The sequence below is a fragment of the Genypterus blacodes genome, unplaced genomic scaffold, assembly GCF_046128005.1.
Source record: "Genypterus blacodes isolate CSIRO-AG114 ecotype Tasmania unplaced genomic scaffold, CSIRO-AGI_Gbla_v1 ptg000055l_1, whole genome shotgun sequence".
In the NCBI taxonomy this organism is placed as follows: domain Eukaryota; kingdom Metazoa; phylum Chordata; class Actinopteri; order Ophidiiformes; family Ophidiidae; genus Genypterus; species Genypterus blacodes.
In genome coordinates this window covers 3092260-3104670 of record NW_027466867.1, presented here as the reverse complement: position 1 = coordinate 3104670, position 12411 = coordinate 3092260, and the positions used below count along the sequence as shown (strand labels likewise).

The following is a 12411-nucleotide window of genomic DNA, read 5'->3' as shown; positions in this document are numbered from 1 at the left end:
TTTTATTTTAAATATTGCCTAATCACGTTGACATCACTGTGAATGCACAATTTCCAAGTATGGGTTTTATTTTTGTATTTATTAAATAACGTTCAAAATAGACCGACGGTGTTGTTCCTCAATGATGCCGCTAGATGGCGTTAAACACCACAAATGGTCGAAATTCTGTCAAACGGCGAGAACTGTTTTGGCCTCTTAATATTAAACAAACTATGCTTCAAATCTATTCTGTTCACTATTTAATTTAAATTTTTGCTAAATCACGTTGACATTACCCTGAATGCACAATTACTAAGTATAGTTTATTATTAAAAAACGTTTAGCGATGGTGTTGTTACGCTATAACGCCGCTAGATGGCATCGCAACACAAATGGTCGTAATTCAGTCAAACGGCCAGAACTGTTTATTCATGTTGATATTAAACAAACCATATTTTACACGTATTTTCTTCATTTGTATTATTTAAAATTTTACCTAATCACGTTGACATCACTGTGAATGCACAATTTCTAAGTATGGGTTTTATTTTTGTATTTATTGAATAACGTTCAAAATAGGGCGACGGTGTTGTTACTAAATGATGCCGCTAGATGGCGTTAAACACCACAAACGGTCGAAATTCTGTCAAACGGCGAGAACTGTTTTGGCCTCTTAATATTAAACAAACTATGCTTTAAATCTATTCTGTTCACTATTTAATTAAAAAAATTGCTAAATCAAGTTGATATTACCCTGAATGCACAATTACTAAGTATAGTTTATCATTAAATAACGTTTAGCGATGGTGCTGTTACGCTATAACGCCGCTAGATGGCATCGCAACACAAATGGTCGTAATTCAGTCAAACGGCGAGAACTGTTTATTCCTGTTGATCAAGGGCGTAGAATTGGGTAGGGACGCTAGGGACACGTCCCTACCAATAATCAGCTGCTACAGTGTAGTCCCTATCAATACAACCGCTGTCCGTAGTGTTTAATCAATGATTATGGCACACAAAGGGTTAACAGTCGGTCTCTGCTAGAAGTCCCGCCTCTAACCTAAATATCGCTTACGTACATGTGATTGGCTGTCCCCGCTGTCACTACATCTGCCTGTAAAAGTTACCTGCTAGTTGGACCGGACGGGAGGCAGACAGTGCATGTTATCTGCAACCGCCAAGTGTAAGTTGTCAACATGTGTGGCATATTGTGCCTGGGTCACGTCAGCTTAAACGGATTTTAATATGGTTGCCTCTCTTGGGATTGAACCCATCCAGATTCCTCACCAAAGAAAGCCACCAAAACGATACACTAGTGAGGCGAGCCAGCACATTCAGCTGAGGAGCATTATAGAACCGAGTTCTATAAAATGTTAGATAGTGTACATATTCAGTTTGAGGAGAGGTTCAACCAACCAGATCTAGATGTCCTGCAGAAGCTGGAAGAAACTCTCCTGACTGGAGAAGTGAAGGACTAACTAGCCATGTTTAGGTCCAAATACACTTTCAAATCTAGTGCTGAAGTGGCTGACATAATGAGAGGTTTGACAGTTGAAGTGAGAGGCTTGTTTGACCAAGTTGAATCCCTTGTCAGGCTGCTTTTAGTCATCCCAGTTTCTTCAGCTGAGGCTGAAAGAAGTTTCAGTGCTCTTAGGAGACTTAAAACATGGCTCAGAACCACCATGACACAAGTAAGACTGAACAACCTTGCTGTATGCCATGTCCATCAGGAAAAACTGGACAACACTGACCTGACAGTAATCTGCCAGGAGTTCATTTCTGCTACAGACCGGCGTAGGCGTGTGTTTGGTTCTTTCAAATAGGAACAACCAGTGGACACTAATCTGCTTGTATTTGAGTATTAGTGAAAAACACATGTACATTTCATTTATGTTTATTTACAATGTTGTATTGTATTTATGTATGTCCAATGTTATTGATCTACAGTATGTTAATTGACAGTATGATGCACAGTTGCACTACAGCCCTACAGCCCTGCACTACAGAGTAAAGCTGAGAACTCTTTGTAGTTGCCTCCTTTTCTTTCATTAGTTGCTGCAACCTATAACTTGTGGAATGCATTAAATTCTTATTTACTGATATTCTCTTTAGATATTCAGATATGCATTATAAACATGACAATTTTCTGACTATGATTGTTTGCTTGTTTGATGACGCAAAATTATGATTGCAAATGCAAAAAAATAAACTTTCAGGAGGACAATTTTGTGTCCCCACCAATGTCAAAATCAAACCTACTCCCTTGATCTAGACACGTTTCTGCACTTTGTCCTTAAGACCAGGAGCGTTTCGCTGAACATGCAATATAAAGAACTTCAACATTTCCAAGGTGCATTGAAGGCAGCACGGGAATGAGGTTCCTGTTAGAATCGAAGGGCGGAGTTTGCGTGCAGGTGTAAAGTTTGGAAATGCGCGTGTTGACAAACGAGACAATTTGCATTTGTGCGCTGATCCTCAGGTATGGCGCACAGCTGCGTGGGGAACTGTGCGCCGCTATTCTTCCTCGCCATCATCTTTGATGCCGCTGGCCTGGCTGTACTTCTCGTGGGGATTTTCGGGAAACTGAACGTGGACGGTCACTTCTATGGGGATTTCCTCATCTACACCGGCTCGATTATTATCTTCCTTAGTCTGATTTGGTGGATTTTGTGGTACACGGGGAACATACAGCTCTACCTTGACGAAAGAGGCTCCTTGGATATCAACTTTACGCACTGGGCCAGGAAGCTGTCCGAGAGACTCTCCAAGAGCGTGATGGACCCCCTGGAAGCCGGAGGGGGAGAGAAGAAGAAGAAAAAGAAGAGCATGGGAAACGGGAAGGATATCGGGGCGATGCCTGTTCATGCACCATCTCGGGTTACGTGGGAAAACACGAGCGGCTGCACGGGTCACGACAACGGAGGATATAACGGAGACTCAGAGTGGACCCCCGCGGAGAAAACGGTGGAGCTGGGGGTCCTGAAGAGTACAGACGTGTCTCTGCAGACAGCGGGGGACAGAGCAGAGAGGCTGCTCTAACAAGACACGGTGCGTTATTCACTCACAACTAAATTCAATTCATACCACGCTGCAGGTTTCTCACTTGTCTAAACTTTTTTTTATCTTTAATTACTTATGTTTTTCCTATTTATCCTCTCCCTCCAATCTTTCACATTTATATTCCTTCATTCCCTCTCTTTATTATTATTATTTAATGGGTTTCCATTCTCCTGCCTCCGTCTGTCCTCCAATCGCTCATCTTTTCTTAGTAATTTCAGTCATTAAGTCATTTTTCCACCTGCTATCAAAGCAAGCTGTTCTTCATCACTATTGCCACTTCATCTGTAAGTTTTCTGCTAATGTTTAAGTAAGAATCTGAAAACTAACGCTTGAATGCTTGCAATCAACCATTTTCCCCCCACTTTGCTGTTTGTACTTATTTCACCTCTATAGCTCTTTCAAAAACAGCCCCCCTCCCTCCTCCTCCTCCTCCTCCTCACTTTCAGGCCTCTTCCTTTTCTCTATTCCTCTATTATCAGAGTTTACTTTGTGCTTGTGACACTTTCAAACCCAATATCCAATATCTCCAAACCTACTTAATCATGTAACAATAGAACCTGAAACGGCTGAAATGTTATTGTTGGTGATTCCTGACTGCTCACTTTCTTATGTGTTCTTATATTCTTATATTTGACGCATGAGTTTGCTTGGATCTGCATCATAGGGCAGACACCATTTGGGCAAAGAGGCTCAATTACATTTAGCTTATTGATCCAATAGAATGGAGAGTGATCAGCCTCAGCATTCGGCCACAGGATGCATCGACTCGTCTATAAGTCTGCTTCATGCACACACTCCTTCCAGTTAGTTCATTCAAACGGGTCTAGTCTGGTTTTCCTATTGTCTTGAGCTCTGGAATTCTGCCGTCTGTTGTGGTCAAAATGGACAAACACAGCTTACCAAACAAGGAACTGTATAATTTACTGTAAAAGCGTTTTGAATGTGACAAAGGCCCGTTTTCAGCCCACACCCAGCACACCCAGCACACACAATATTAACTGTCTTATCTCAGGGCCTCCACCTAAGGACAACACTGCTATTGCAACAGCCACCTGTTATACTACCTTATGAGTCATGAACGTAGATGTTTATGGATTACATGTGATAGATGTTTGGGTGGATTAATATTGGCACAGTGAACATAACGCTCAAATGTTTGGCAAACAGGATTCCATGAACTGATTGCTTTAATAGTCGGCCGGCACAGATTGAGTTATGCCCAGATTGATGTTGTTATGAAATGTTAATGTTGTAAGCCGGTAATGACTGAAGGATGAGTTAGGGTTGGAGTGAAGTCTTTTACTGTAAACCAAATGAATCCGTCAGATGATTCATCACCCTTTAATATTTTAAAAGGCTGTATGAAAGGCTTCAAGCGTTAAGAAAAATGTTTAGGTTTTTTAAAGTGTTTTATGGTGATGTTTTTAGAGTTTGCAAGCTCTTGCACGATTCATTTATGCAATGTTTTGTGACTTTTGTGTGGTTTCTGTAGTTTCTTTTTCAAATCTAACACTAAACACAAAAAACTAAATGATGGCGGTCACAAAGAACTCAAATCGGAATGTAAAAAACACAAATCCAGACTGGAACTGAAATGAAACAAAATGTGAATAAATTGTTTCTGCTCCATGCTTAATTTTGTTGTTGTCTCCCTCTCTTCCCCCTTGCAGGTGAGGTGCGGTTCTCCGTGCTGAAGGAGAGACACAGAGTCGTTCTTTGCACTTTCCAAATTCTCCAAAAGACTGAAAACCCTCGTCTTATGAACTTAAGTCACTTTTAAATAATACAGACTTTCTTATTCAGGGAAAAGCCCTGCGTCCACAACAGGCAGGAGGGCTGTGCACAGAAGAAGAAACGCTCTTAACATGTACATATGTGTACCAAATACAAAGTTTTATTTTTTAATGAACTGAATTTGTGACAGATGTAAATTATTTGTCTTTGAATAAAGTTTTCACATAAAAATGACTCATTGAGTTCACATGTCTTTGTTGTGTTTTTGCTAAAACAACACGGAACACAACTATTTATCTCCAACAACGCTGTCATAAACAACCCGACTGAACACCTCATCAACCCAAGTCACCGTCCTCTCGTCTCCTTATACATTTTGTCCACTTGTGTATCACATTCCATTCTTTCTTTTCTCTGCTTCTCTCTCTTTTTCCCCTCTTTCTGTGATCTTGTATTTACTGCATATTAATTGTAATGGAGCAGTGGCTCTTGGTCTTGACTCTGTGCTGATTCTCCTGTTGTGAAATCTGAGTGTTGGTAGTTCCACCTATCAGAAACCTGTCAAACTGGGTCCATTAGGTTCAGGGGCAGGAACTGCTCTCATCTTACAAGAGTGGGTTCGTGTGACAAGTAGAAACAATGGAACACAACACAGAAATTTCATGGAAACAAACTTCTTTACAGATTTGTTTCATATATGCAAATATATCTGATACAGTTTCCGTGAGCTACCCGGCACAGCTGATTTCTCTGTTGCACAACTTTCAACAATATATTACGAGCACAATAGTTCCTCAACAACAAACCAAAGGACACAGAGGAGGAGAGCAATGAAATGACGCAAATCACTTTATAAGGTATATGACTGGGTGTGGGCGTCACAGTGTCCCATTGTAATCACTGAGTTGGCGTGCAACAACTGTACACTCCTGTGTTCCTGGCAGTATGCACAAAGATTAACAATTGTACTTACGGCCATCAGAGGAATATCAAAGAGTTGAATAGAAAATTTGATATCTTCCATCTATCACAATTCTGTTCCTTCTCTCCTCCTTTCTTCAAGTATTTTCTTTCTCCTGTCCTTCCTCTCTTCCTTATTTCTTTCCTAGCCATACTTTCTTTCCTTCCTTATCTGATCTGGAAACATCTCAATAAGTTTAACTGCTAATACTCGCTGTATTGCCTTACCTCTACCTTTCTTTCTTCAAATTCACCTCTCAACTTTACTGTCACCATCAAATTGATAATAGCAAAACTCTTCTTCCACAAGACTTTCTGAAACTTAAGATGGAATATAAATGCCCACTCCCCATGACTGATGGTGATTATTTGAAAATGTGTCAGCCAGGCATTACTTATTCATCAGTGTGTGTGTGTGACACAATGTCTTTCTGTGAGGCCTCAGTTTCCACATCACACCTAATGTGTCTTTCCCTTACCTGTTGCCAGGTACTGCACAGTGCATAGCAATGACAGACACACACTCAAGCTCTGGGTCAACTAAATACAACACTGCTCACCACTGTGGTAACAAAGGGAACGAGGATTAGGTTCTACCTGGCCAGCTTGTTGTTGTGTTTCTACCCCAGCACGGCAGCAGTCTGATGTCAAGGTGTTACGTAGCAACACACTACCCTTTCTCTTGCTTTTTTCTTCTCTTATTTATTATAATTTCTCTATAATAATTTTTCTCCATATAGCAAGCACAGTAATATTGATTAGTATTATTTCTCTCCTGTATTGTTGGCAGTGAAAGCAAATGTCATGTTATTATTATTATTATTATTATTATCTTTGTTAAATTATTTTATTTATGTATATTACACATATTGCACTCCAGGTCCACGTTCTTTTATGTACTGCACAAAAAAATCCGCTCCTCAAAATCCAGCACCCTGTTTTTTTCTCTCCCATCTGCGTGTCAGCTTGCAGTGCAACCAAACACGATTTTTTTTCTCCAGACTATTTATATTATTGATCCCATTGGTAAGCAATGTGTAGTTGTCTCCCCAAGCCTGTCTCTGATTGGTTCAAATGGTTGTCTGTCACAGCCCTTGCGGCCGCTTGGCCGCATTTGATTGGTCAATGCCGGTTCTTCTTTCTCTTCTCCACGGCGGGTCGGTGCCGCTGTGTACCCCGGTCTGTCACGTTCCCTAGCCGAATTTTTAACGGCGAATATTGGCCCCCCCCCTCTTACAAAACCCTAAATTTTCACCCCCTTCAAATTTCAAACACTACGTTTCTCTAAAAGACAGACGTAGAAGATGGCGGCAGTAAGCGTGCTGTCGGGGACGCCGGTAGCCCGGCTGGAGGGCCGAGAATTCGAATATCTGATGAAGAAACGCTCGGTAACCATTGGCCGGAACTCCTCGCAGGGCTCAGTGGATGTCAGCATGGGACACTCGAGCTTCATCTCCCGGCGACACATCGAAATATTCACCGCGGTGGAAGAAGACGCGGGCACCGGGGAATTCTATCTCCGGTGCCTGGGGAAGAACGGTGTGTTTGTTGACGGGGTGTTCCAAAGGAGGGGGGCGCCGCCTCTCCAACTTCCACGAATGTAAGCTCGACATTTCTACACTCTGGTTGGATTCGTGTGTTATTGTTGCGTTGCTGTGTCGCTCAGTTGCACGTGTTGCTGTATCAGGCAACACCAAACCATACGTTACTGTTCTGCTGCTGCTCTCTAACAATTTATACAACATAGGAAAGCTTAACAACTGAATTAACGATAATATTGTTCACAAACAAGCAGGTAAACAGACAGATTGTAGGGATTTTGAACCTGGCTGTCTTGATTTGGACCTACTATGCCAAACTCGTAGTTGTAATTTAGTTTATGCGTTGAATGAAGCCACTCAGCAAAACGGGCCAAATATATCCTATTAAAAATATATTGGCCATGATTAATGTTACTTAATACTCATGGTGGTAATCCATATTTAAACTGTGAAGCTGAGTCTCAATTCACCATCACGTCTTTGCTTCAACCAGACCTCTGTTTATAGCAGCAGATAGAGGAGCTTGGTTGACTGATGACACTTACTGTATGTTTTTGTCTTTGTGTTGTCGTCTTGGTTCGCAGGTGTTGCTTCCGGTTTCCCAGCACGAGTATAAAGATCACGTTTACGGCCCTATCTGACGACAAGACGGAGGCGAGGAACGTGCTGGAATCCCCGGTGAAGCCCATCCGCCCCCAAATCGCACCACTGACCATCAACATCCCTGATAATATTGCCAACCTCATGCGCCCATTGCCCTCACCTACGGGCACCCTCAGGTGAGGCAGAGCGTCACACAGTGGCAGATAGTGTCTCCGTGTTTCAAACCCAAGGTCAAAGTGTTGTACAGATGGTTGATGATTTCTCCATTTCGCAGTGCTGCAAACTCCTGTCCATCGAGTCCACGTGGGGCCGGACTCTCCAGCTACAGGGCCGGGCGCGTTGTGGCCTGCGACGCAATCGAGGACAACTCCCAATTAGAAAACGACAAAGAAGCCTCGGGTGAAGACAGCCCAAAGGTGAGCGGAAGCGTGTGTGTGTGTGTTTTGAGTGAAGTGAAGAGAAGAGAGACGATGTATTCTCATTCTGCCTGGTGAGCTTTTAAAAGGACCTGAATTTGTTTTTCCACATTTCCCACAGGACGACTCCAAGCCACCGTATTCATACGCACAACTAATAGTCCAAGCTGTCACCACGGCCCCTGATAAACAGCTCACACTGAACGGAATATACACACACATCACCAAGAACTACCCTTACTACAGGACAGCAGACAAAGGCTGGCAGGTGAGTGTCTTCACCATAGTTACTCTGTATAAGCATGCCAAACTTTTGCCTTTTGGGTGTTTTGAACCTCCATGTCAATGTTGGTATGAATCAAGTCATTCCTCACAAAGAATCTGTGAGGAGTGAGTGAGAGGCTCTGCAGCAGACACACACTCCAGTAAAAGGCTGTTTAGAGGCGTGTTCAACACTACAAAGCTTCTCTCTGGTGGTGTTGTTTGGTTTAAGAGCGTTAAAGATCCACAGTAGTCATTTTGGAGCTTTGCAAAGGCTGCCAGTATAATAGAGAATCAAATCAGTCAAATACACAGTTTATCACAGAGACCACACATAAGGGAGAGGAAACAAAGGCCAGCATCAAACTCATCCTCCAGCTCAAACTCTACAGGCTCTGTCAACCACTAAACAAAAAGAAAAAATTCCGAAATGTAGACGCTTGCTTACCCATCTCCTTTAGTCCCAACATCTACACATACTTATTAGGGTTATTGGATCCATACAGCTTTTCCTAACGTTCCAAATGTGTGTCCTATGTTTGTGTTTCAGAACTCCATCCGCCACAACCTGTCTCTGAACCGATACTTTGTTAAAGTGGCTCGCTCTCAGGAGGAGCCAGGCAAAGGCTCCTTCTGGAGGATTGACCCTTCCTCTCAGGGCAAGCTGACTGAACAAGCTTTCAGGAAGCGCAGACCCAGGGGAGTGCCGTGCTTCAGAACCCCAGTAGGACCTCTCTCTTCCAGGTAGAGCACGGGTTCATCTAAATACCACTGTGTTCTGGTTCTGTTGGGATGTGTACCATTTATCACCCTCCATTTCCTTTCCCCGCCCCAGGAGCGCTCCAGCCTCTCCCAGCCACACGGGGGCGCTGTCTGCCCACTCCAGTGGGATCCAGACCCCAGACAGCCTTTCTAGAGAGGGGTCCCCCACACCCATGGAGCCGGAGCCAGCCCCGACCCCGACCGCTACAGTCCAGTCCAAGCTGGCTGTGATCCAAGAGGCCCGCTTTGCTCAGAACTCCCCAGGTAAAACAAAACAAGACCCCATCTGACATCTGCCCTTTATAAAAACCAAGTCAACATTTTGCAAGATCAAACTGTGACCTTTGAACCCTTCCATTTGCTAGGGTCACCATTGAACAACCAGCCGGTCTTGATCGCTGTTCAGCGTCAGATGCCTCAAACAACCATCAAGCCTGTGACCTACACCATGGCAGCACCCGCCATCGTGACCACAACGCTCGGCTCCGCCCCCATCATGCAGACGGTGCACGTTGTCCACCAAATCCCTGCAGTCACCATGGCAACTGTTGCTGGACAGCGTGCTCTTACAGTGGCCCGAGAAGCTCAGGTGAACGGTGGCGGAGACCACCAAGACATGAAAGGTAAGACGTGTTTCATGTTTCAAAAGCTTCTTTGATTGACCTTTGACTTCTATTCATACATTTCTATTAATAAAATGAATACATTGATGATTGATTGTTGATCCACATGTAACACACTTTATCAGACACAACCACTAAGGCCAGTCAGCGAGTGTGTGTGGCTAGCATCTGCTCCGTCACCGCTGGCCAATCAGAACAGAGACTTATTAAGGCAGCCTGATGATAATAAATTACAATAATACATAAATAATGTCTCACTGTTTTGTAGTGAAAGTGGAGCCCGTCCCGTCCATGGCAGCCTCATCTGTGGGTGGAGTTGGTCGCATCATCCAGACTTCTCCAGCTGCACCGCTCACAGCGCTCACCATTCTACAACAAACTGCTCCACTGGGTCAGCACCAGCTCCCAGTCAAGACCATCACACAGAACGGGACTCATCTGTATCCCATCGGCACAGGTGACACACACACGCACACACACGTACAGCAAACCTGACATACTCCTGTCACCTTGGTGTTGTAGCTGTGGCCGCTCGTATTTACTAAACTCCGTCTTTTTCCAAACAGCCGTCGCAAACCCTCTCCATCTGCTGGCGGCCCACGCCTCGGCTTCTGCGTCCCTTCCAACAAAAAGACACAACGTAGATCGAGAGAACGGAGGACGAGAGGACCGAGTCGAATCAAAGAGGGGGAAAGTTGAGGAGGGAGCGGAAGTTGAAGCGGCGGACGTGAACAACAAGACTCCCAGGGACCGAGCCAGAGAAGAAGGGGTCAGCGAATAGGTCAGGGACAAGTAGCACCTTGTCTGGAGAGGATGGACCCTTCCTCTCCTTTGTTGATTGAGCCACGTACCCTCGGGGATTCTCACCCTGCTCTCCTCTCGCCCCTCCCATCTTAACTAGTTCTAATCGCACCGAAGACATTAAAGGAGAAGAGATATAGAAACGTTCCTACGGACTTAAGCGTGACGCGTCCGCCTCCTTGTCAACCCTTCCTTCCATTCCTGCCGATACAAGACCACGAAATACCACGGCAACCGACTCGAAAAGCACAGAATCATGACTGAAACCTCAACTAACTCTCTCTGTTGCTCCCCCAAAATAATGATAAATAAAACATTTCTCGGATATTTAACCATGTAGCCAAACATTAACTTCACTGTGCTCCTCCAGATCCATCACACACACACACACCGGGTTGACGAGGAAGAGTGGACGGCATCGCCCCCAGGTAGCATCACAGACGAGAGCTTAATGTGTGTCGGAAATGTGTACAACCCCATCTTTGGCAGCTATCCTCCATGTTGACCCTAAACTAACCCAGTCGTGAGTAGATGATGCAGTATTCTGTCGTATGTCGTCGCGTATCAATGAATTTTTATCGACTCTTTCTCCGCACAGACGATGATCAACACACAAAAGCTAGAACCGGGCTCTTTATGAAACTTTAAAGCTGATCACCTGATGTTTTGAGATGTTTTTGGTTGTGAAATGAATGTAGTCTCCCTTTCCTTTGAAGAAAACACTATGGAGTGGATTTGTTTCTGCTCCCTTATCTCTGTACATCTATAGATTTTTCATATTTTAACCTATGAGATGTAAAGGTATATTCCGATGCACAGTTGACCATATGCTTGCATGTTATGGATCTAGACTCAATGTACTTGAGAGCGGATTATCTGAATATGGATCTGAAGTGTTTGACTGAATCAATGCTGTATGGTTCTGCATAGAGCTGCACTTAACCCTTTTTTTATTCTTTTTTAAAACTTGTTGTTTTTTGCCATCGTGAGCTGTTTTGTTACCTTTTGTGTTGAAGTCAGCAGTCTCAGCCCCTTTTTTTTATGATACGGAGGCTACTTAAAGTCTGTTTAGATTGTATTTTGTCCCACAAGGAATATAAGTTAAGTGTTTGTTCTGCTTCAGTTGGTAAATGCTCTTTTTTTATAAATTTATTTAAAACACAACGACTCGCCCAAAAGTTTCTCGGTGTAGAAAATTCAAACACGAACAAATGTCTGAATATTTATTTGTTTCTTTTTAAATCTATTTCTCAGGGAAAGACTTACAAATGCAAAAAACATACATCTGCCAAGACATGCATACTTATTTGACCTGTTGTATCTGGACAGCGCCTTTTGTCACCATGACAACCAGGCCCTAAATCCCTACCCAGAGGTCATGGAATGAGTTTACCAGACTCCATTCCATCCACTGAGTCCCTTACTGTTGGGGTCAAAGATCCTGACCTTTGATGAACACCTAACAAAATATAAATCTACCTCCTTCTGGCTCTGGAATCTGAAAAGTTGACCTTTTGTTGGTGGCTCTATAGAGCTCCAGTGATATGAAACATATTTTGTGCCAGTTCCAAATAATGAATGCTCATACTTTACAAAACAAATCACCAAAGGTCAAATATAAAAAAAGGCAACCATCAAACAATGAACACAAAGGTTGAATATTAAAAGTCC

General features: G+C 43.4%; 1 protein-coding gene across 1 annotated transcript; it reads left to right on the top strand.

Annotated features, from left to right (window-relative positions):
- The first annotated feature begins 6858 nt into the window (after positions 1-6858).
- LOC143001851 (forkhead box protein K2-like) lies at positions 6859-12229 on the top strand. Its single transcript, XM_076151687.1, has 9 exons — positions 6859-7333; positions 7859-8053; positions 8152-8293; positions 8415-8561; positions 9105-9298; positions 9390-9580; positions 9682-9939; positions 10208-10396; positions 10506-12229. Exons 1-9 carry the CDS (start codon positions 7038-7040, stop codon positions 10718-10720), a joined length of 1827 nt encoding a protein of 608 aa, XP_076007802.1. The 5' UTR covers positions 6859-7037; the 3' UTR covers positions 10721-12229.
- The last annotated feature ends 182 nt before the right edge of the window (positions 12230-12411 follow it).